General features: G+C 42.5%; 1 gene segment (V, D, J or C); it reads right to left on the reverse strand.

The window, feature by feature from the left end:
* Nucleotides 1–1,445: 1,445 nt before the first annotated feature.
* Nucleotides 1,446–11,856, reverse strand: LOC117069752. The segment is given in 3 exon segments: nt 1,446–1,477; nt 11,341–11,651; nt 11,735–11,856. Coding segments are annotated over 3 exon segments (390 nt in total).
* Nucleotides 11,857–25,854: the final 13,998 nt, after the last annotated feature.

A 25,854-nucleotide genomic window follows, 5' to 3' on the forward strand; every position in this document is an offset into this window, starting at 1 on the left:
ACCAAAACCAGTATCCTAAAGGCCCTGGTTTAACCCCTCAGGAAATGAGGTGGGAAGAGAGATCCCCACCACAGTTCTACCAGGAAGCAGCTCCCCTCTCTTATGGAATCAGAGCCTTAGTCTGCAGGGCAGGGCAGCAGATCTGGAAGGTGAAGACACCATGGAGAACACGAGCTGTGGGAGCGAACACCTGGAGAAATGGGGGGCTCTACCCCAGGGGAAGGGGAGCTGCGCAGCAAGGCAGAAAGGAATCCCCATGTCAAACTTCGGGGTTCCAGTGAGGGAAAAGGAAATGGCACCACGTTGCAAACCCGGGCAGCAGCCACTGTGCCCACCCCGCCAAGGGTGCGGGGCTTCCTGGGCCTCCGCAGGCTCTGGACGGCTGCCCAGGCCGCATCCCCAGGGGTCTGCCTCATGGCAGGGTGACCACGGAGGCTGCCACTCCCGACTACTCCCGGGGTAGTGATCAGCTCTGCCAGGCCTCCCTGAGCACTGGGGCAATGGGGAGAGCTTGTGGAGATGTCACCCCTGCCCTGGACACTGACCAGGGCCCAGCGAAGATCAGAAGCCCCTGCCCAGGCTGCAAGGAGGGGCAGAGGGAGCTGATGCTCCACGGAGCCGGTGGGAGCCAGGAGCAGGCAGCAGCCCTGACCTCTCAGCTGCGGCTCCAGCTGCCCCAATCAGGGCAGTAGACTCGGCCTCTTTGTGCTCTCGGAGGTCGGGGAACAGGCAGGAGCAGCCACCCAAACCATGGCTGAAGACACGGGCATCTCCCTCCATGGAGCAGGTAGAAACTCTGCCCCTGCAAACCGGGGGCTGCAGCCTCAGGCGCCCCTGCAGTCTCGGGGTCCCCAGGAAAAGCTCTCCCCTCTTGCATGTTCCGAAGTGCCTGCTCCCACTTTCTGGCTTCTTCCTGCTGTTGGCGCCTGCTCTGATCCTGGAGGAAAGTCGGGGGGAGCCCCCTGGGCCTTGAACTGCAGCAGGAGGCAGGAAGACTCCTGGGCACAGGGGCGGGTCCCTAGGAAGGGCCTGAAGGCTGGGGCCCGGGCTCCCAGATCCTCGGACCAGAGTCGGGACTTGTGGTGCCTTCTCTGCCCACCCATGACCACCCGTGGACCAGTGGGCACGCACTTCCTCCCCTCGGAGGTCCGTAAACACCCTGGGCTCAGCCGGAGCAGGACAGAGGATGGAGAGACGACAGGAAGACCAGCTGCAGACAGGAGCTACCCTCTCTGCTGAGAGCTGAACACTCAACCGGTCAACTCGCCTGCAGAGAGGAGCTAGTCACTGTGGGTCTCCTGTGAGAGGCTCCAATGCTTCATGAAGCTAGTCTTTGTCTTGCTCACCCTCCACACGGCTGCATACCTCATTCCTTCCAGATGTAGGACAAGAACTGAGGCAAAGTCGCCGCTGGCCACAGGGGGTTCTGGCCAGAGAAAGCAACACCCCAGTGATCCCAAAACAACTATAGTAAATACTGTAGGCCATGGTAACACAGTAGTATTTGTTTGTCTAAACATAAAAAGGTATAGATAAATAAGGGAGCGTATTATTGTGGAACCACCATTGTTTGTGCCATCTGTTACTGCCAGAAACTTTGTTATGCAGAGCGTAACTGTACTTAAATTTCTGGGGGGGGAAGAAACAGCCACCCAAGAACATATAATTGATAAAATACTTCTTATGGAATGAAAGATAGATAAATACTTTCCCAGGCAAAGAAATACTGAAGAAATTAATCATCTCTAGAATTACCTCACAAGAAATGTCAAAGGGTCTCCACTAGGTACCCAATAGAATGCAGCTCCTGTTTCAGTCCACTCTGGCATCTGCCCTGTGATTGTTCTGTGTAGATTTGCTTTCTGCTGTCTTAGGGTTTCTCCTCTCTTAAGTCATGTCTCCCTTCACCTCCTTATTTTCAGCCTATCACCAATATTCATGTTTAGCTGGGAACACTGGAGCTTTGAACGAGATTTTTATCTATTCTTCACCAGGTCTAATGAGTTCTGTCTATGGGTGTCCACGTCTGTTTTGTTTTCTTGCATTTCCGTGGGAGGATGCCCTTGTTTCTTGAGTACTTTCAGTACTGTGTTGAATAAGTGCTGAGAGTTTGCATCCTTGTCTTTTCCAGTTTTCAAAAGAAAAGAATTATTTTCTGTTAAGTATGATGTTAGCTATGGACTTGTCATGTGGCCTTTATTGCATTGTTCTTTATTTCTGTGCATAATTGAGAGTTGTTTTCCATGAAGAGATGTTGAATTTTCATCTTCTGCATCTATTAATATAGAAATATGGTTTATATCCTTCATTCTATAAATGTGATATATCATGTTTTTTGACTTGTGTATGTTGAAGTGTAATTGAATCGCTGGGTTGAATCCCACTTGGTCATGGTGCATTATGATTATTATTATTTGAAATACTGTTTGGTGTGCTAGTATTTCTAGATTTTTAAATTCATGTTCAACAGGATGTAGGTCTTTTACCTAAGTCCATCTGATTTCTTTTTATTGGTATGCTCAGGCTTTCTATTCCTTCTTTTTTAATCTTGTTAGGTAGTATGTGGCCATGAATTTATCCAATTCCTCTCGGTTTTCAAATTTATCACATAGACTTGTTTATTATAGTACTTCATAATTTATTTTGTTCTGGGATATCAGTTGAGGCATCTTGTGCTTCTATTTTATTTATTTGGGTCATAGCGTTCTCTCTCTCTCTCTCTCTCCATATATATATATATATTCTTTTTTTTGTTAGTCCAGCTACTAATGACTTTCAACTTTGCTTATCTTTTTTGCTATTTTAATCTTTTCTTGTATTTTTAGCCTTAATTCTGTTTATGTCTAATCTGTTCTTTGTTGTTTTTAAAAATAATTTGAGTTTAGCCTTTTCTTGTTCTTAAAGTTCTCTGAGATGCATTGTTATGATGGTTATTTAAAATATTTCTGCTTCTTTGATGTGGGCGTTTATTGCTATAAATTTGCCTCATAATACTGGTTTGGATAAGTGCCACAAGATTTGGTATGTTGTGTTTCTATTTTATTTGTTTCATACATTTTTATAGTTTCTTCTTAATGTCTTCTTTCACCCATTGGCCATGTAAGCATATTTTGTTTAATTTTTGTGTTTATATAGTTTTGAAATTTTCTCTAGGCTGGGCAGTGGCTCACGCCTGTAATCCCAGCACTTTTGGAGGCCAAGACTGGTGGATGACTTTAGGTCAGGAGTTCAAGACCAGCCTGGCCAATATGGTGAAACCCTGTCGCTACTAAGAGTACAAATATCAGCTGGGCATGGTGGCAAGCACCTGTAATTTCAGTTAATTGGGAGGCTGAGGCAGGAAAACCATTTGAACTTGGAAGGCAGAAGTTGCAGTGAGTCAAGTTTGTGCCACTGCACTCCAGCCTGGGCAACAGAGCAAGAGTCCATCTCAAAAAAAAATAAAAATAAAAATTTCCTCCAGTTACTGATGTTTAGCTTGATATCATCTTTAATCTCATAAACAGTTGGTGTCATTTTACATAAAAATTTTGACACCTGTACTGTATTAATATATGGTCAATCCTGAAGAATATTGCATGTGCTGAAGAAAAGAATATGTGCTCTGAAGTTGTTTGGCTCAATGTTCTGTAAATGTCAGGTCCATGTGGAATATAGTGCAGTTTAAATCCAATGTTTATCTGTTAATTATTGGCTAGATAATCTATCCAATGCTGAGTAATGTATTAAATTATCCAACTATAGGCCGGGCGTGGTGGCTCAAGCCTGTAATCCCAGCACTTAGGGAGGCCAAGACGGGCGGGTCACGAGGTCAGGAGATTGAGACCATCCTGGCTAACCAGGTGAAAACCTGTCTCTACTAAAAAATACAAAAAACTAGCCGGGCGAGGTGGCAGGTGCCTGTAGTCTCAGCCACTGGGGAGGCTGAGGCAGGAGAATGGTGTAACCCGGGAGGCGGAGCTTGCAGTGAGCTGAGATCCGGCCACTGCACTCCAGCCTGGGCCACAGAGCAAGACTCCGTCTCAAAAAAAAAAAAAAAAAAAATTAACCACTATAATTGTATAAAGTTAGAATCTGTCCCTTACTATGTACATATTTGCCTTATATATTTGAGTTCTCATGTGTGGGTGTATATATATATACACACACACACATATATTTACAATTGTTATCTATTCTTGCTCCATTGATCATTTTTTGTTATATAATGTCCATTTTGGTCTCTCTTTATAGCGTTTGACTTGAAATTTGTTTTGTCTGATGTAAGTGCTCACTGTTGGTTTCTGTTTTTGTAGCATATCTTTTTCCCACCCATTCACTTTTAGTCCATGTGTAGATTTTCAGATGATGTGAGTCTTTTGTAAGCATCATAGAATTGGGACTTCAAAAAATCTATGTGAACAGTACATTTTTAGTTGAGGAGTTTTATTTATTTACATATAAGTTTATTTTGAATCTCTGTTTCTATGCCTTCCATGTAGAACTGTGTGTCAGTTAAACCTCTTTTCTTTGTAAGTTACCCAGTCTTGGGTATTTCTTTATAGCAGTATGAGAAGAAAAAAATACGCTCTTTTGGTACCACAGAGAGTAAGGCACTGCTATAAAGATGCCCAAAAATATAGAAGCAACATTGGAACTAGGTAAGAGATAGAGGTTGCAACAGTTGGCAGGGCTCTGAAGAAGACAGGATGATACTGAAACGTTTGTAATTTCCTAGAGACTTGTTGAATGACCTTGGACAAATTGCTGATAGTAATATGGACAATAAAATCCAGGATGAGGGGGTCTCAGATGGAGATTAGGAAGTTTTTGGGAACTGGAGCAAAGGTGACTCATGCTATGCTTTAGCACGAAGACTGGCAGCATTTTGCCTCTGCCCTAGAGATCTGTGGAACTGTGAACTTGAGAGAGGAGACGTAGAGTATCTGACAGAAGAAATTTCTAACCAGCAAAGCGTTCAGGACAAAGAAGAGCATAAAAGTATGGAATATTTTCAGCTGGCGATGCAATAGAAAAGGAAAACCATTTTCTGGGTAAAAACTCAAGCATGCTGCAGAAATTTGCATAAGTAACAAGAAGCCAAACGCCAGTCACCAAGAAAATGGGGAAAAATGTATTCAGGACATGTCAGAGGTCTTCATGGCAGTACCTCCCATCACAGGCCAAGAGCCCCAAAAGGAAAATAATGGTTTTATGTGCCTGGTCCAGGGCTTTCCTGCTCTGTGCAGTTTTGGGAAATGGTGCCTTTAGTCCCAGCTACTTCAGCTCCAGGTGTAGCTAAAAGGGGCCAAAGCACAGCTTAGGCCACTGCTTCAGATGGTGCAAATCCCAAACCTTGGCAGCTTCCCTGTCATGTTGAGCCTATGGTTGCACAGAAGTTAAGAATAGAGATTTGGGAACCTCCACCTAGATTTCAGAAAATGCATGGAAATATCTTCATGTCCAGGCAGAAGTTTGCTGGGTGGGGGGTGGTGTAGCCCTCACAGAAAATCCCTGTTAGGGTAGTGCTGAAGAGAAATGTGGGGCTGAAGCCACCATACAGAGTCCTCACTGGGCTTCTGCCTAGTGGAGCTGAGAGAAGAGGGCCCTGTCCTCCCGAATCCAGAATGGGAGATCAACTGACAGCTTCCACTCTGAGTCTGGAAAAGCTGAAGACACTCAACACCAGTCCATGAAAGCAACTGAGACTGGGGCTGTACCTTGCAAAGTCATGGTGGCAGAACTGTCAGAAACCATGAGAGTCCACCTCTTCCATCAGCCTGACCTGGAAGTGAGACATGGAGTCAAATGAGATTATTTTGGAACTTTAAGGTTTAATGACTGCCCTATTGGATTTTGATCTTGCATGGGGCCTGTAGTCCCTTATTTCAGCCATTTTCTCGCATTTGGAATGGGTGTTTTTCTCAATATCTATACTTAAATTGTATCTAGGAGGTAACTAACTTGCTTTTGATTTTACGGGCTCATAGGTGGAAGGGACTTACCTTGTCTCTGATGAGACTCTGGTCTTGGACTTTTGAGTCAGTGCTGGATTGAGTTAAGACTTTAGGAGACTGCTCCACTCCAGCCTGGCGATAGAGCAAGACTCCATCTCAAAAACAAAAAGAAGAAAAAAAAAGTAAAGTAATGTAAAATTTAAAGCCAACTCTAAAAAAGATAGATGTACATTTTCTTTACAAAGTGTTTCATTAAACAGAATTAACTTGAATGGTGGTCTTGAAAACACAGCTTAATTAGATTACTGGACTTAGAATGGAACTATTTAAGAAAAAGGGCCAAGAAAGCATGCAGTTTTTAAGTCATAAACTACAATTGTTTATGCAAATGTGCAAAGAAGTTAGGAGCCTTCTATAGTAATGACATTTTCCTATAAATTGCCCTCTGCCACTCCTAACATAGCTTTCAAAGCCACCTCTAACATTGGAGCTTTCACTATTGCACAAACCGAGAATGAGTCCTCTCAGAGTACAATGTAATTCTGGTAGCATCCAAAGCCGAAGCATTACATAATATAAGAAAGCAGAGCTTTACACCTGAGAAGAATCTGCCAATGATTCTTGAAACCACAAAGGAAGCAGGAAAATTCCCAAAGGGTTAGTAGCAAGAACCAAAAGGAACCACCCTCCCTGCCCGGAACCAGGGATCTGATGTGGAACTGCCTCCTCAGGGAGCAGTGGTGTCCTCAGTGCCCCCTGGTGGTTCTGAGCAAACCCTGGTTTACTGAGCTCACCCTGCTGTCCTGAGAAGCCCCTGTTGTCCTGAGTGCCCCCTGGTGTTCTGATCGCCCCCTGGTGTCCTGAGCATCCCCTGGTGTTCTGATTGCCCTCTGGTGTCCTGAGCACTTCCTGGGGGTTCTGAGCGCCCCCTGGTGGTGGTCCTGAGGGCCTCTCATGTCCTGAGCACCCCCTGGTGCTCAGCCTGACCTGGAAGTGAGACATGGTTCTGAGCACTCCCTGGTGGTTCTGGGCACCCACTGATGGTTCCGAATTCCCCCTGGTGTCCTGTTTGCCGCCTGGTGGTTCTGAACGCCCCCTAGTGTCCTGAGTGCACCCTGCTACCTTGAGAGCCCTGGTGGTCCTGGAATCCCCCTAGTGGTTCTGAGCACCTCTGGTTTCCTGAGTACCCCCTGGTGGTTCTGAGCACCCGCTGGGATCCTGAGCATCCCCTGGTGGTTCCGAATTGCCCTGGTGTCCTGATTGCCTCTGGTGGTTCTGAGTGCCCCCTGGGGTCCCGAGTGCACCCCGGTATCTTGCGAACCCTTGTGTCCTGAGCGCCCCCTATTGGTTCTGAGCCCCCTGGTGTCCTGAGCGCCCCCTGGTGTTTCTGAGCACTCCCTGGTGGTTCTGGGCACCCACTAGTATCCAGAACACCCTGCGGTGATTGTCAGTAGCATCTACCATGCACTCCCCTCCTGTCTCCCTGCAGGGAGTTTTGTGTCTGAGCTCAGACAGATGTCCCCTCACTGTGCCCCTCACAGTAATACACGGACTTGTCCTGGGCTCTCAGGTTAATTATCTCAAAAGAGAATCTTCTGAACAGTGTCTCTGAGGACTGTTAATCTTCTTTGAACTCAAGGAGAGTCCCATTGAGAACTTCCACATGAATTACTTTTGTTATCACCCACACCAACCCTTGTCGTGAATCCTGCTGGACCAAACTTGTTCTGTTTTCAGGGAATCCAGAGGCTTTGCAGAACAGTCTGAGAATTCTTGGTCTGTAGTATGTCTCTGTCTGACTCCACTAGTTAACTCCAAAGAGGACTTCTGCACACACAGAGGCAACAGACTGAGAACAGCCCCACGTGGAGCAGCCACAGCTGAGCCTGATCCACGGGGAACCTGAATATTGAGGGTGATGACAAGAGAAACCCAGACCAGCACATACCCCATGGTGTGGATACTGAGGAAGGGCACAGGTGTGGGATGACTCCTCACCAGGACCTCCAGGAGAACAGGGGAAGAGCTTCCTTTTATTAGCAGTGGAGGGGCCTTATGTCCATGCCTTTCTCCCTGGGGATATTTGTGTTCTGCTCAGCAGGGCTCATCTATCTATATCTCTGGATTCCAGGGAGGGCAGGGTCAAAGGATTCCTGGGACTGGATGTTTATTGTTGATCTGCCCATTACTCTTTTTTTTTTTTTGAGATGGAGTCTTGCTCTGTCGCCCAGGCTGGAGTGCAGTGGCCGGATCTCAGCTCACTGCAATCTCCGCCTCCTGGGTTCACGCCATTCTCCTGTCTCAGCCTCCCGAGTAGCTGGGACTACAGGCGCCCGCCACCTCGCCCGGCTAGTTTCTTGTATTTTTTAGTAGAGACGGGGTTTCACCGTGTTAGCCAGGATGGTCTCGATCTTCTGACCTCGTGATCCGCCCGTCTCGGCCTCCCAAAGTGCTGGGATTACAGGCTTGAGCCACCGCGCCCGGCCTGCCCATTACTCTTATGTGGACCCTGTTAGTGTATCTTTGTAGTATCAATGTTTATCAACAAATAAGTACAGTAAACAAATAAAAATAAACCTTGCCCAGAGGAAATGGACATCTGCCTGTAGGCTGTGCAATTACAGCTGTAAACCACTGTCCTCTACAATAAAGCACAGTATTCAGTTAGAATTTTCAAAAGACAGACGTACTAATTGTGAGAACTAGAGCCCATAATTATCTCTATCCTGAGCTCATTTTGGCACAAAGCTGTTCAGTTTCAGATACATGTGCTTGTTTGGGAAAAAATAAGTGCAGGGACATGTGCGCTTATCTGAGGGAAGAGTTCACATAAAAACAGGTGTGCTCGTCTGAGGGAAGAGTCCACATGAGGATGCATTTGATTTTCTGAGGGAAAGTCCCACATAGAGATAGGTGTGTGCATTGTCTGATGGTAAATGCCCATTCACAGACAGTGTGTGCCTGGACTGAGCTGCAGTTTGAGGGAAATCTTTCTCAGTTAAGGAAAGATTCAAATCCTCTGTATTACTTCCTTGTCAGGAGGGAAACTTGGTTACACATGAACCTGATTAAAGAAAGGTCTTGACCAGGCGCGGTGGCTCACTTCTGTAATCCTAGCACTTTGGAAAGCTGAGTCAGGCAAACCATGAGGTCAGGAGATCGAGACCAACCTGGCCAACATGGTGAAACCACTTCTGTACTAATAATACAAAAATTAACTGGGCATGGTGGTGTGTGCCTCTAAACCCAGCTACTCTGGAGGCTGAGGTAGGAGAATCACTCGAATCAGGGGGTCGGAGGTTGCAGTGAGCCAAGACTGTGCCACTGTACTCCAGCCTGGCAACAGAGCGAGACTACGTCTCAAAAATAAATAATTAATTAATTAAATAAAATACATAAATAAAGAAAAATGAAAGCTCTCTTGTGAATGGAAACCCCTTACATGCAAATGGAAAAATTACTTCATTCTTTGTTGCCTGCATCTCATGCAATTCCTTCCCCACACTGCGTAGTTATTCAATATTTTACTTTTATACGATCTGCATTTTATCCTGGGGTTCATAATGTGCTAAATAATTTTGTAAGTTGTATACATTTAGATTCACACTTTGCATCATAAAATTGTGAGACTTAATGAATTGTGTCATGCATTCACTACTGCAGATTATAACAAATTTCAGTTTGTAAACAGTGCCTGTTTCTCCTAATGCATACCCTCCTTCTAAATATCTAGAAAGTCCTCATATATTTATGTGATTTACAGTTTTGTCTTTTACAGAATGTCAATAAAATGTACACAGCAGATTGGAAGTAACCTCACTGAAAAAGGTGGCACATAAAATTTCTCACCTAGATAACTTTGGAAGTGAGGGTGTTCTGTCAACCTAAAGTATGAAGAAACTGCACTTAAACACTGGACTCTAGTCCAAAAACATACTTCCAACAGGGGTACAAGTTAACAGTTCTAATACCACTACAAAGATATTCTGAAAGTGAACAATGAATTAAATGAATGGCATCTGCCTCATCAGCCTTCAGGTGCACAGTGGCCATTCCTTCAGCTGTTGTATGTGCTTTAGGGCTTTCCATTTAAAAGTGTATTTCACTATCCCCCAAATAAAGTTCCTGGACCTTAAAAAGTGATGTGGTGTTGGGGGCATTGACAACCAAATTTCACTGAAAGTATCTTCTGCCCTTGGTAATTGGGGAAGACTGGGAAGAAGGTAACAAAACACAGATCCCATGTAGCTCCTCATTTAGCAATAGATTCAGTGCAAATTTAGAAAGTTGAAGACATAGAGTGATGTTGCTGTGGTTTTCTGTGATATAATAACGAGACAGCAGAAGATGGTCAGTGGTCAGTTTCCATCCAGCTGGTACTCATTGTCTGTTAGTTATATCCTAATAAAGGATGAAAGACAACTTTTGTGACAAAGCCCTAGAGCTTATTTAAAAGACCTTGTCCTAACAGGGACATGACAGTTTTTATATGAGAGCTACCGTTTTTGCCTCATTCATGTGAAAATCTGAGAGATATGCCCAGCCTCAGGGGGCTGCTTCTCCCTCCAGGAGACAGAGCTAATAGAATTGTGTGGTATTAGTCTGTCTGCGTCTTCACAAGAAGACAACAGGAGTGGGTGGCTTAAACAGCAAATATTGATTTTCTTACAATTCTGAAGTCTGAATATCGAAGATCAAGGTGCTGGCAGGGTTGGTTCTTGGTGCAGCTTCTTCCTGACTCGCAGAGGCCCACCTTCTAGGACGCTATGTCTCCACGTGGCTTCTTCTCTGTGTGCAGGTGAAAAGTGAGAGGTCTCTGGTATCTCTTCCTTTTCTTATAAAGACAACAGATCTATTGCATTAGGGTCTCACTTATGACCACATTTAACCTTAATTATATAATTAAAATTCCGATATAGATCCATTGGTTTTAGGGTTTCAGCATATTAATTTCAGAAAGGGCACAATTAAATTGATGACACAAATCAAGAGATGGGGAGAAGCATTAGTATATATAGATATTAATCAAAAAGGTGTAATGGGCCATGCAGGAACTTGTAGGAAAGTTCCTAGTAATTGGTGAAACTTCGATTGTAAGAGGAAAATTGTCTTCCTCGTTTCTTTCCTGGCACAAGGATGTGTAGAAGTGGAACCACAGATAATAAAGAAAGAGGATCCCTATGGAAAGCTGAGGTGCTGGCGGGGAGGGAGACTACTGAGCAAATGAGGAAACCCCGCCCACTCTGCCCTGGCTCCTGACCCAGCTCCTGACCCAGCTCCTTAGCCGGCCTTGTAGTCCCTGAGCCCCGCGCGCCCCCTGCTGGTCCTGAGCGGCACCTGCGCCCGCCCCCTCCGCCTCCCTGCAGGGAGGTTTGTGTCTGGGCTCACACTCACCTCCCCTCACTGTGTCTCTCGCACAGTAATACACGGCGGTGTCCGCGGCGGTCACAGAGCTCAGCTTCAGGGAGAACTGGTTCTTGGACGTGTCTACTGCCAGGGTGACTCGGCTCTTGAGGGACGGGTTAAGGTAGTTGCTCCCACTATAATGGATATGCCCAATCCACTCCAGTCCCTTCCCTGGGGGCTGGCGGATCCAGCCCCACCAGTTACTACTGCTGATGGAGCCACCAGAGACAGTGCAGGTGAGGGACAGGGTCTCCGAAGGCTTCACCACTCCTGGGCCCGACTCCTGCAGCTGCACCTGGGACAGGACCCCTGTCAACAGAGAGACCCACAGTGAGCCCTGGGATCAGAGACAGCCTCCCACATCGTCATATCTGCATCCCTGTGACACTCACATCTGGGAGCTGCCACCAGGAGGAGGAAGAACCACAGGTGCTTCATGTTCTTGCACAGGATGTCCATGACTCTCAGAGAATATTTCCTGTGTGAACAGGACCCTGAATTTAAGGAAATGTGTGGTGGTTTCCTGTGGGTGCCTAAGTGAGGATTTGCATGTGGGTGGTGCCTTTGTATGGAGAGGTGAAAAGGGATGAGGGAGGCCCCGGTCTTTTGGGCTCACCCTGAGAGGAGGATGCTGGCTGTGCCTTCTGAGAACTCAGTTCTCTTCCTGGGGCCTCCCCTCACCAAACCCAGAGTCCACTTCTTCCGGGTAGCAAATGTGCTGAAGGAGCTGGTCTGGGAGATGAGTGTGATCATGGATCATGGACACATTTTGGAATAGGGTCAATGTTGTTCTACCTTTAAAAATTGATATAAAACCAACCACACACCCAGGTCATCTAAATTCTCATTTACCACTTCAGACATATTGGAAGAGCATCTGAATGTAATAATGACAGTGAATCCTGGATCCTTCCAATGTTTTATTGTAGTTTCAAACATCCATCATGGTTAGAGGCAAGCTCCTGTCCCAGGACATGGGTCATTTTAAAAAAGCACCTGACAACTGTCCTTCTGTGACCTTTTGAAATGTGGGATTCTGTCGAGACCTTTTGAGAAGATAGTGGGGCATGTCTCCATCCTTCTCAATGTGTGACCTTGATGATGTGACCTGACCTCTAAACACTTCTATGTAAAATATGTAGATTGAGGATTGCAGTGACAACTTTAGACAAAAATTCGATAATGGGTCAGCACTGCCGGATAGTCTCATGATGATCATGAAGATTATTGCAATTACCTTTCCCATGAACCAGAGAGGACCTCTGTGAGCCCTCCCCTCTGAGAGTACAAGGAGCTCTGGTTCTTCCCTGATGGTTCACACCTTTGAAACATGGCTGGACAGTGATACTCAAGCCCAGAGTCCTTACCTATATATTTACCAATTCAGATCCATCTATCTCTGAAAGAATTTCTCCTCCATTGAATCGCATGAACATATTTTAGTGTGTGCAGTATTGCAACTTGGATATTTGACATTACTTTGGTGAGTTATATAACAAATAATCTATCTCCATGGATGTGGGTAACAGGAGAGTCATCATTTTTGTCAATGCTGATCAATATTAAGTTTGAGATTCATGATTTTCAGTAAATTGGAGTTAAAATTTTCATGATTCTTGGCAAGGAAGTCTCCAACCTGATGTTTTGCAGAATAAATGATCTCATCATTGTTAGACAGGAGCTTCTTTACCTAGGAAGCGACTCCTTTAAACTCAAGCGCCGAGAGGTGGTTTCCTGAGATCTTGTGAAAATTTATCTATTGGACAAAAAGAAAATCAGGAAAACTTTTCTCAAATAATTGAAAGAAAGTTTATAGGAAAATTTTATCAACACGGCCATGAAACTTCAGTTCATCAATTTTTGGTTCATTTGTTACAACTCAAGAAGCAATTAAGAAATCTACACAATTGGAAGCCTACTCCAACAGGTATAATATTTCCCGACTTGTAAAACAGACCAGTATTCATAAAGACACTTCCCTATGAGATCTACAACTTACACCAATTTGTGTAACCTGAAGAAGTTTCCCTAAGAGGATTTTTCTCTAGACATCTATGTATGCAAAAATACATTGTGTTTATCTGTGTATGATTAATCTGTACAAACCCTTGGCACGTTAAACAAACTTCTTGTAAACGTGATAACTTTATCACTTCCTGTGCACTCACACTTTACTGGTTTCAAAAGTTCATCCCCCTTGCCATGTAGCAATTGGTGCCTTTGAGAATGTGCTGTTGTTTCAAGTGAACATGTTCTGGATCCTCACTTAACTTCATTGTTTCTTATTGAGTGTAGGTATGTATAGGACTGAAAACCCAACATTTTTTCAGATTTTTATCAGATTTTAACAGATTCTCCTCTTATGAGATCATCCTGAAACCTGCCGACAACCTCCATCATCCATGCTACCAATCTTTTGCTTTTAGGAAATAAGAGGCAAATTCATAATCCATCCCTGCTTTAAGGTAAGGAATCTTCCTGAACTTCCACTATATCTAGTAGAAACTCTCATTGGGAGCCATAATCAAACATTATTTGTTTATGGATCATACCTCAAAACTGAAATTGTTTTTCATAATGGCTATACCATTCTACATTTCCACAATTGTGGAAAGCAGTATAAAGGCTCCTAAAATAATTAAAACCAGAAATATTATATGACCAGTAATCCTGTGTCTGGGAGTACAAGCAAAGGAGATGAAATGACCACCTTGTAAAGATATCTGCATCACATCCTATGTTTACTGAAATACTGTTAAAAACGGCCAAGATATGGAAACAATCTGAGTGTCAGCAGGTAGACAAATGGTAAAGACAATGTGATATACATGCACAATAGAATACGATTTAATGTTATAAAAGAAGATGCTGACATTTGCCACAAGAGGGATCGATTGCCATAACCACTAACAGTGCACACTACCCATAATCGCTCGTCTCTAGGGGACGACAGATCCTTATTCAGTAGTAACCACTGGCTATGATGGGAAGGCAATTTTTGTGTACTGCTGAATTTTTCAGCATAACACATCAATGTCTGAAAATATTCTGCTGTGTCTGCATGTGATAAAGTAGAGTCTTACATTGGAGGTAAAATTAAAAGTGCATGAGTCTTCTAGACACCAAGTCATAGGATGATCATGGCTGTTTCCTTGAGGATGTGAATCATAGGTCATACACACTCGTTGGAGTACTTACGAAAAGATGTTCCAGGGGTATAACTTACTTGAACTGACCAGAGACTGCATAGGTGAGGCAGATGGTCAATGAGGCCACTTCCAGTCTAGGGCTGACTCCTGTAGGTGCTCCTAGGACAGGGCACTTAAAGATATAGAGACGAAATCCCTGTCAGTCACATGCAGCCACAATCATCCCTATAGGCCATGTCTGACATCTGAAACACACAACTTGGGCACAGTCGCCCGACAAAGGAGAAGACATAACAATGTTGTCTTCTTTATGAACACAACTCTGCATTCGTCTGAGACCTTAGCCTTTACTAAGGAGAAAGTGATTAGTTTTTGCATGCCCAATGTTGATTCTATCTGAGAGCCTGAAAAAAAATCTTGATGTGGCACAGCTTTTTCTTTATAAGAGAGAGAGAGAGACTGAGGTCAGACTCCCCTGTATTTGAAAGTTTTATTGTTGTGTTTTTTTTTCTAGCTGAATTGAAGCACTGCCTTGTCAAAAACTCCAGCCATTACAGTGAATGAACACTTCTTTACTTTAATATTTCAACTTGTGACTTATGAACTTCAATTGACTCATGCAAATCTCAGTAAAATAATTACAAAATAACTCTCTAATTCATGAGTATCACTCCAATACTACATTGTCCTTACTGCCAACAATCTTCTGGAAATATTGAAGAAGAAATAAATAATAAATTCAATTTTAAAATTAAAATTATCAAAACTTTCAGAAACCCATGAACACTCTTTACCAAAGGTATGGCCACTAGTGCATATGACCTCTGGTCCACTTCCTTAGGGCACAGCCCTAATAACCCTGTGACTTAATATCTGAAGGTCCATGCATTACTTATTTTACCTCCCATATTAGAATCTGCTATGTCAATGCAGACCTGACAACATATTTTAAGAGACTGATATTTCATCTGTTAGTTTGTTTTCACGCTGCTAATAAAACATACCTGAAACTGTGTAATTTATAGAGGAAAAGTTCATTGGACTTACAGGTTCACGTGGCTTGGGAGGCCTCAAAATCATGGCGCAAGGCAAGAAGGAGCAAGTCATACCTTACATGGGGATAGCAGCAGGCAAAGAGAGGGCTTACGCAGGGAAACTCCCATTTTAAAAACCATCGGATCTCCTGAGACTCAACCAGTATCACAAGAATAGCACAAGAAAGAACTGCCTCCATGATTCCATCATCTCCCACTGGGTTCCTCCCATGATAACTCGGAATCGTGGGATATACAATTCAAGATGAGATTTGAGCAGGGACACAGCCAAACCACATGATTCCACCCCAGCACCTCTCATATATTATGTCCTTACATTTCAAAGCTGTTCATGACTTTCCAACAGCCCCCAAAGTCTTAACTCATTTGAGCCTTGACTCAAAAGTCCACAGTCCAAGGTCTCATCTGAGACGACACTATGAGTCTGTAAAATCAAAACCAAGTCAATTAATCCCTAGACACAATGGGGTACAGGCATTGTGTAAATACAGCCATTCCAAATGGGAGAAGTTGGCCAAAGCTACAGGCCCCAGGCAACTCTGAGATCCAACTGGGCAGTCAAATCTTAACGTTCTACAATAATCTTCTTTGACTCCAGGTCTCAAATCCAGGTTAGCTGGTGCACAGGGGGGTTCCCATGGTCTTGGGCAGTTCTGTCCCTGTGGCTTTGCAGGGCACAGTCTCCCTCCTGGTTGCTTTCACTGGCTGGCACTAGGTGGTGCCCCAGTAGGGACTCTGCGTGGTATTTCTGATCCCACATTTCCCTGTCGCACTGGGAGTAAAGGCACATGCCACAATGCCTGCCTGATTTTTGTATTTTTTATAGAGACGGGTGTTTGCTATGTTGGCCAGGCTGGTCTTGAACCCTTGACCTCAGAAGATCTGCCTACCTAAGCCTACCAAAGTGCTGGAATTACATGCCTGAGCCACCATGCCTGGCCAAGATTAATATAACTATGAAACTTAATGATGTATTTGAAAACTCCATGGTCATACAAACACATATACATACACAACAGCCCAGCAAAGACACATACATGTGCCCATGCCAAAGTGAATGTATACCTAAACACCAAAACAACACACCCATTTGTTTCATATTATTCTTATTATTTAATTGAATTTCAATTTTGTTTGCAGTTTGAGGCTGTAGTACAAAATAATGCTTTTCTACATGTATGTCTGCCTATTCCAATATTAAAAAGACAAATATATTTAAATACATGTTTTGGTAACACTGAATGTCAATGCCATTCTTGTCAAGTATGTCACTTAAATGTGCAATGGTATGTATTTTAAATATCAGTCTATTATTAATAAATTGAATGACTAATAAGACAAACATCACTTTTAAAATTGTATTACATTATTCGTTGAATTTAGATGGTGGTTTTCAAACTAGGCAGAATAAACCTTTTTTATTTGAAAACTTTTGAACAAAAACATTTTTGGAATGAATATTCAATACAAACTCTAGTCTTTATTTGCCAATATGCCTTTTATAACAGAGAACATCCAGCAATACGAAACTGAACCAAGCCCGTGCTTTCCAGGAGTCACTCACAATGGCAGCTTCCTAGAGCGTGGTCTGAGAGGGTGCAAGCACATGGGGATTTGGGCTTCATCATCAAAACACTAGTGAACCGCAAGCCTGAGCACACAGAGGGCAGCAGTAACTGCAGACCCCACTCTGTGGCACTTAGGGAAGGGAGGAGATGGGATGGGGGTGATGTCTGCAGGACCCTAGAAAATGGTGAGGAGGGCAAAAAGTCTGCAGGTAGATGAGTATACTGTAAGGAGAACCGTTATCCTCCTAAACTTGGTTGGCTTCAGTGATTATGAAGAGAAAGGAACTGTTCACCAGACTTGGAGGTCAGAAAGTAAGGGGACAATTCTTTTCCCTGTATGGAGACTGAGGAAGATAAAAGACTTTCAACAAAAAAGGGAAGTTGGAGAAATAGTCTGAAAAACAGGACACCAGAAGCCAACCAAAGTGGAGAACAAGAGCCTTTAAAGTGCTATTTAATTTCTACAAACAGCAGATGAAAGAAAAATAAACCAAACACCGAGCATATGCTGAGTTAAAGTTAGAAAACAAATACAATTGCTTGACAATCACAGCACAGAAACACAAAACTGTATTCATGGAAAACATTTGTATTGAGAATACACATTTTTTTAAGACAGGGTCTCCCTCGGCCAACCAGGCTGGAGTGCAGTGTGACAATCACAGCTCACTGCAGTCTCAACTTCCCAGGCGTAAGGGATCCTCCCACCTTAGCCTTCCAAGCACCTGGGAGCACAGGCAGCATCACAGCCAGCTATTTTTTTTTCTTTTTTGTATGGAAAGGATCTCACTATGTTGCCAGGCTCTTCTAAAACTCCTGAGCTCAAATGATCTGCCTGCCTCAGCTTCCCAAAGTGCTGGGATTACAGGTGCGATTTTAAATTTTTAATCTTTTAATAATAGTATTATTTTTAATAAATAAAATATATAAATAACCTGTTTTAAAAATTGTCCTGAGAGATCATTGTTAGTATTACTCAGAAAATATGCAGCATTAAAAGTTGAGTTAGGCCAGGTGCGGTGGCTCACACCTGTAATCCCAGTACTTTGGGAGGATGAGGCAGGTGGATCATCTGAGGTCTGAAGCTCGAGACCAGCCTGGCCAACATGGCGAAGCCCTGTCACTAGAAAAAGTACAAAAATTAGCCAGGCGTAGTGGCAAGTGTCTGTAATCCCAGCTACTCTGGAGGCTGAGGCAGGAGAATTGCTTGAACCCTGGAGGCGGACGTTGCATTGAGCCGAGATCATGCCACTGCACTCCAGCCTGGATGAGAAGAGAGAGACTAGGTCTAAAAAAAAAAAAAAAAAAAAAAAAAAAGATAAAGAAAAAAAAGGTAGAATTAAATCCCTGTTCTGCCTAGACTGCAGTGGCTCACGTCTGTAGTCCCAGAACTTTGGGAGGTTGAGGTGGTCGGATCACGAGGTCAAGAGATTGAGACTATCCTGGCCAACATGGTGAAACCTCGTCTTTACTAAAAATACAAACATTAGCTGGGCTTGGTGGTGTGTGCCTGTATTCCCAGCTACTCAGGAGGCTGAGTGAGGAGAATCACTTGAACCTGGGAGGAGGAGGTTGCAGTGAGCCGAGATGGCGCCACTGCACTCCAGCCTGGTGACAGAAGACGACTCTGTCTAGGAAAAAAAAAAATCCCTCATGTAAATTAATGTATTGTAGGTAAGAAATCATGGATTTACCAGGAATTAATGGTGAGAAATCCTGGGGAAGACTTTTGCTTGCCCAGGCCAGGAATCACCAAAGGCTAAAAGGAAACCACAGTCTCACAGGCTCCTGATGTGGAGCTGCCTCCTAGGAGAATCCCGATGTGGAGCTGCCTCCTAGGAGAATCCCGATGTGGAGCCTCCTAGGAGAATCCTGATGTTCTGAGCGCCCCTTGGTGGTTCTGAGCGCCCACTCATGTCCTGGTGGTTCTCAGCACCCCACTGGTGTCCCGGTTGCCCCTGGTGGTTCTGAGTGCCCCCAGTGCCATTGTCTTTCAGTTTCCCTATGTTCTCCTCGCAGATAGAGCCTGCGCATTGTCACACTTTCATCTTTAACCCAGATTAACTATACTGCTGAGAAAGCAAAGTGTGCATCCTGGAAGTACGTATGTTCTTTCAGTTGAATCTTAATAATTCAGTCGTCTTTTTTTTCCTCTGGGCTGTGACCTATACACAGAGTCTCCAGAAATGGAACTGAGGCTTTCCCTTTTCTGGCTAGTCTGGTAATTACAGGATTATTACCCTATTGGCTAATTTGACCCATTTTCATGGTAAAGGAAGGCTGCTGGGAGGGGTCTGTTAAGGAGATGGAACAACTTCCTCCATATAGATAAGGTTCCACAGATGTCTTTCTCCTGGATGGTCTATATAGAGAAATTTCTGTGTCTATTTCTCAGAGACTAGGTCTTTTGATAACTTAGCCATGAGAGGATCTACGTCAGTATTCATGCAAAGAACCTGGAGGTTCTAGGTCAGATATGCCATTTGTGTTTATTTAGTTCAGATTTACATTACACAGCCAGGCTCATTTAAATTGCCACACGCTTGGTCAAACACTTTGGGGCAGCAGCTGAATGTAGTCATCAAATTGATCTAGGAGAAACCTGGGTCCAATACACTGTTTATTGGAGCTGAGAGCAACATCACTGACTCACCAAAGTGGACATTTCTTCCCTGAAAAAGCTTCCCTACCAAGTATAGTAAGGAGCTGATATGGAGCCACTGAGGGGTTGAATTTCTTCCTGTCAGCCTGTCATGCACTGTGTTTGTTGGGGACCAGCCTCAACACCACCCGTAGGGTACTTGAAGTCTGGTGGCGATGAACAAATGAGAAGAGACAAGTTAAGAGTGTAAAAAGGTTGGGGGTCAGGGGGCCAGTGTAATTTGGAGGCTGCAAAGACACTGAACTTTGGTCTCTACACTATTTATCAGGTATAATTACTTAGATCTAAGGAGCAGATGTTTAGGGGTGAAACGGTGAAAAGGAGGCAGTGCTCAACCAGCATATATTTAACTACTGATTTTTTTAAGTTATTGGAGAGCAGCTGCTGGGAGTGAGCTTAACTAGGAGCTGGCAAGGCTGGCCACATTTTAATGTTTTAAAGGCGTGTCTTGTTTTTGAGCACAGTGTTTATAGATAAGAGAGCAGGTCACACTCTGGTCATGGGAATGTGATGGCAATAAGGAGGTTTTCCTCTTCAGAGGCCTCCTGTGGCTTTCCACAACTTATCGTCTCATATTTTTATGGCCAGTTTATACAGGCACCCCGTAAGCCTTTTCCCCAACAGTGTTTTGAATGATGTAGACTTTTATCCACAGATGGTAATGATTCCCAGTGTTGTTTAAATGGGTGGCAGCCCCCAATCCTGTTTCTCCCCTCAACTCACCTGAATGTCTCCAAGAACCCCACGAACCTCGGAACTCTCTTTCATGGATGACTCTGAGCATTGTCAATCTGCTCAGTGCTACAAACAGAGGATATAACTTACAGAGGATTCTCAGTCCACTAACATGCTGGGCACATAACATAGGGCACATATTCAAGATGGTCAATTCATGTCAGTGCCAATTAATATTTAATTGAAGGGACATGATTTCCAGTGCATTGGAGTTTAAGAACTTCATGATTCTTGGCAATACAGCAATAAACTGAATGGTTTGCAGAAGTGAGCTCATTGTTAGAAGAAAACTGCCTACTCCCACGAAGGCAGTCTCTTCAACTAAAGCACCCAAAATGTGGTGTCCTCAGATCTTGTGAAAATTAATTTCCTGTAGCAAAGAAACAGGAAAGCTATTCTCAAAGTATTGGAAGAATCTTACCAGAAACATTACCAACACAGCAGTGAAATTTCAGTATGTCAATCCTTGGGTTTATGTTTGACAACTCAAGGAGCAATCAATACATTTATACAGAGGGAATTTTGACCTATTCACTTGGTAGCCTAGAATTCACTCAAAGAAAATATTCTATTGGATCTCAAATTTAACAGATCTCTGTAACCTGAATAAGTTTTCTCAACAGATTCTTTTTCTCTATACTTGCATAAATGTAAAAAAAAAACCACACAGTGTATATTTGTGCATGAGTGATCTATAGAAGTCCTTGGCATATTAATGAAATTTCGTGGAAACATGATAACTTTATAACTTACTGTGAACTCACACTTCACTGGTTTCAAACATTTCTCACCCATGTGATGGAGCAGTGGGTGCCTCTGAGAATATGCTGATTTTTGGACTGAACGTGTTCTCCACTCTTCACTTGACTTCATGGTTCCTCTCTCATACAGATATGTCTGTGATTGAAAACCGTACTCAGCAGATTTTCCTCTTATGAGATTCATATTCTCCTTTTCTTTTTCTCCATGTCTCTCTCTATTTTCCTCCATTTTTCTCCTGTCATTACTCTTTATTAATGAATCTCCTGAATACTGCCGACAGCCTCCATCTCACCTTCTGCCAATCTTCTGCCTCAAAGAAAATTGGGGGCACACTCATCCTTGCCCAAGATGGGAAAACTTATATTTAGCCAAGATGGGAAAACTTCCACAAGATTTATTAGAGCCTCATATGAAAAACTATGAGAAAACATTATTTGTTTTTGGATTATACCTCAAAACAAGAATGCTTTTTCATAATAGCTATGGCATTTTATATTCCCACCATTATGCAAAGGAGTATGGAGGCTCCAAACAAATTAAAACAGAAATATCAAATGACCAGGGATCCAGATTATGGAACTGTACCCAAAGGGGATGAAATTACCACCTGGTGAGGATACCTGCACTCCTATGCTTATTGCAACACTATTCCAGCAGCCACGAAATGGAAACTAAGTGTCTACCAATGGACAAATGGATAAAGTCAATGTGGTATATGTACACAATATAGCATTATTTTGCCTTGTAAAATAAAGAGATGCTGCCATTTTCCACAAGCCAAATGTATTCCCACAACCACTACCAGCGTTTTCTATCCAATGCAGCTCATCCCTGGGATCTGGCAGATCCAGATCCAGTAGGAAGGACTGGTTTTGATGGAGTGGCCAGAGACAGTGTAGGTGAGGCACAGGGTCAGTGTGGGCTCTTCAGGTCCAGGGCTGACTCCTGCAGCTGCTCCTGGGACAGGGCATGTGAGTACATGGAGAATCAGTCCCTGTCAGTCACCTGTACCTACATTCACCCCGTAGACCCACATCTGACTTCTGAGACAGTCACCCTGGGGAGCTGTCACCAGGCACAGAAGCAGACAAAATAATGTCATCTTCTTCATGAACACAATTCTGCATTCCTCCAGATACCTCAGCCCTGCCTGAGGGGAGAGCTGTTAGCTTCCACAGCCCAAAAGCGTTTTATACCCTGGAGCTTGAAAAATAATTTGGATGTGGCACCGCCTTGCACTTATAGGAGAGAGGGCAGAGGTCAGACTCTCCCTTGATTTGAATACGTTTTATTGTTGTGCCTATTTCTTGCTGACATGAGTTACCTGATTGACAAAAACTACAGCCAAGACAGTTCATAAAATGTGCTTTATTCTGATTTTCCCACCTGTGACATTTGAATTCCCATATCAAGCGAGCGATGTGAGGTCAAAATTAGTTTGTGGTGCACAGAGTGATGGGCATGGACATAGCAGATTACCAAGGCTGCATTCACAACCTAGGTAACTGTTTTGTTTTATTTTAATTAGGAAACACTTCTGTACATTCTTTATATTTATTAAACTCCTGTTGAGAAACGTCAACTAATGTTATATCTTGATGGATCCTACCCAATAATAAAACTAAAGGTTTTCAAACAGAAATTCCTACTACAATGTTAGTTTTACTTTAGGACAAATTTTTTCACCTCATTTGAAATTGGCCCAGATGCACTGATTAGAGCGTGTCAGTTAAGACACAATCAGGAAGTGAGTTCACATGTTTCTGGAGCAGGACATGGCTTTGAGACGCTTTGCAAAGTGGTTCCTCACGTCTTCTGGAAAATCCATAGCAATGGGCAAGTCAAGGACCACTTAGAAGCACTCTTCCATCCCATATTCTTGACTAATGTAAGGTGGAAGTCAGTGCAGAAAAAGAGATAACATGAAAGCTAAAGTGAGTGTTGTTCCAGTTCATTGCGCCAAACCTGTCATCTTAACCTAGTGTATGATCTTATCTGAACCATCAGGAGGTAAATTTCCTGAGAGATTCAAAAATGTCTTTATCAAATATCAACATTTCCCCACCAAATTTAAGTTAAAAAAATGGAAAACTCTTAGTTGTCTACTTGACTCGGATGATCCGTGTCAGATAATTTCAAATGAATACTAATTCAATTTCTCTGTTAAACTCTCCTACATGGTAGAGCTGAATTGAATACAGACTTAAATCAACACATGCAGGAAATTTTAAGACACCTGAGGTTATGTCCTGCTCATATGTAAATTAGATAAAAACAAAATCCTGGAAAATCTGTGAAGGTGGGACTTGCCGAGGAACCCAGGCTCAGGGGCCTTTGGACACTTTTAGGTGGATTTTCTTCAAATTCCATTCTCCATGGAATTAGAACAAGTTTCATTTACAGTCTGCTGGTTTTCTCAATGACTTGAAGTAATTCTTTGACAAAAGTCTACAGCCTGTTCAATCCATAAGCAGATTTTGTGTTTCCAACCTGTGATGTGCCGATGCTTTCATCATTTAACTGAAACACACCCACTACAGGAAAAAAAAATGTTATAAAGCAATTCTGTTAGGCGTTTCCTTTGCTCGAATGCTAAACTGCTATTACCATCTACAATATTCTGAAAAATGGCATTGCTACATAGAATTAATTGCATATTTAAAAACTACTTTTTATATTTATTTTTTAATTTCATAAGCGTGGAATGTTTATTTTTTCCATTTATTTGTTTTGTCTCTAATTTTTTTCACCAGTGTTTTGTAGTTTTTCTAGTAGAGATCTTTCATCTGATTGGCTTAGCTACATTCCTAGGTATTTCGTTGTCTTGGTGGCTATTGGGAGAGCATGTTCTTGATTCCACTCTCAGCCAGAAGTTTTTTAGTGAATAGAAATGTTACTGTGATTTTTTTGTACATTGATTTTATATCGTGAAACATTTATAAACTAATTTATAAATACTAGGGACTTTTGACAGAATCTTCAACATTTCTTAGATATGGAATTATGTCATCAGTGAAAACAGATAGTTTGCATTCTTCTATTTCTTTTATATGGATGCCTTTTACTTCTTTACCTTGCCTGATCTGGTGAATACTTCCAGTACTATACTGAATAGAAGTGGTGAGAGCGGGCATCCTTATCTTGTTTCTGTTCTTAAGGAAAATGCTTCCAGTGTTTGCCCATTCAGTATGATGTTGGCTGTGGGTTTGTCATAGATGGCTCATTAGACTGAAGTGTGCTTCTTCAATGCTTATACTTTTGAGGTTTTTTTTTTTTTTAACATAAAGGGATGTAAGATTTTATTGAAAGCTTTTTCTCCATCTTCTGGGATACAACAACGGTTTTTGCTTTTGATTCTGTTTATGTAGTGAATCACATATATTGATTTGCATAGGTTAAAGCAGCCATGCATCTCTGGAATAAAGCATACTTGATTGTGGTGTGTCAATTTTTGATATACTACTGGATTTGATTTCTGACACTGAGAATTTTTAAGCCTATTATCATGAGAAGTATTTGTCTCGAGTTTTCCTCTCTTGTGTCTCTGCCATATTTTGGTATAAGGCTGATGCTGGCTTCACAGAATTAGTTGAGAAGGAGTCTCTATGCCTTGAGTTTCTTTGAGTAGTTTCAGTAGAATTGGCATCTTTTCCAGGTTTCTTTTTCTTGGTAGGTTATTTATTATCGACTCAATTTTAGAAGTTGGTATTGCTCTATTTAGGGTTTCAGTCTCTTCCTATTCAATCTTGGGAGATTTTGTGTTTCCCAAAATTTATGCATTTCCTCCAGATTCTCTAATATATGTGCATGAAGTTTATAGTATTTGGAGAATTTTTGTGTGCCTCTGGGGTCAGTTGTAATATCCCCTTTGTCATTTCTGATTGTACTTATTTGGATCTTCTTTTTCTTTATCTTTGTTAATCCAGCTAGGGGGTCTATCAATCAATATTATTTATTTAACAAAGAAGAAACTCTTAGGTTTATTGATATTTGGTATGCCTTTTTGTATCTGAATTTCATTAAGTTATTCTCTAATTTTATTTTTTTCTGCCAGCTTTGAGATTTTTTAGTTCATTTAGGTGTGAAGTTAAGATTACTAATTTGAGACTTTTCTAATTACTTGATGAAATCATTTAAGGTTATCAGTTTTTGTGGTGCCCAAATAAATTATCAGATTCAATGCTATTCCTATCAAACTACCAGCATTATTTTTATGGCATTAGAAGAAACACTTCTTAAAAATTTTATGGAATCAAAAAAGAACTCTAAAAACAAAAGCAATCTTAAGTGACAAAAATACTGTGAAAGGTATCCCACTATAAGACATCACATTGTACTATAAAACCACAGGAACCAAAATAGCTTGGTACCTGTACAAAAACAGATGCATAGACCACTGAAAGAGAATACAAAACTTTGAAATGAAGTTGCACAACTACAACCATCTGATCTTACACCAGGACACTAAAAACATGCAATGAGGTAATGTATCCCTATTCAATAAATTGTTCTGGGATAACTGGCTAGCCATATGCAGAAGATGGAAGCTACATGTCTACCTTTCACCATTAACAAAAATTA

This window comes from Trachypithecus francoisi, unplaced genomic scaffold (genome assembly GCF_009764315.1).
Source record: "Trachypithecus francoisi isolate TF-2019V2 unplaced genomic scaffold, Tfra_2.0 Lachesis_group3, whole genome shotgun sequence".
In the NCBI taxonomy this organism is placed as follows: Eukaryota; Metazoa; Chordata; class Mammalia; order Primates; family Cercopithecidae; genus Trachypithecus; species Trachypithecus francoisi.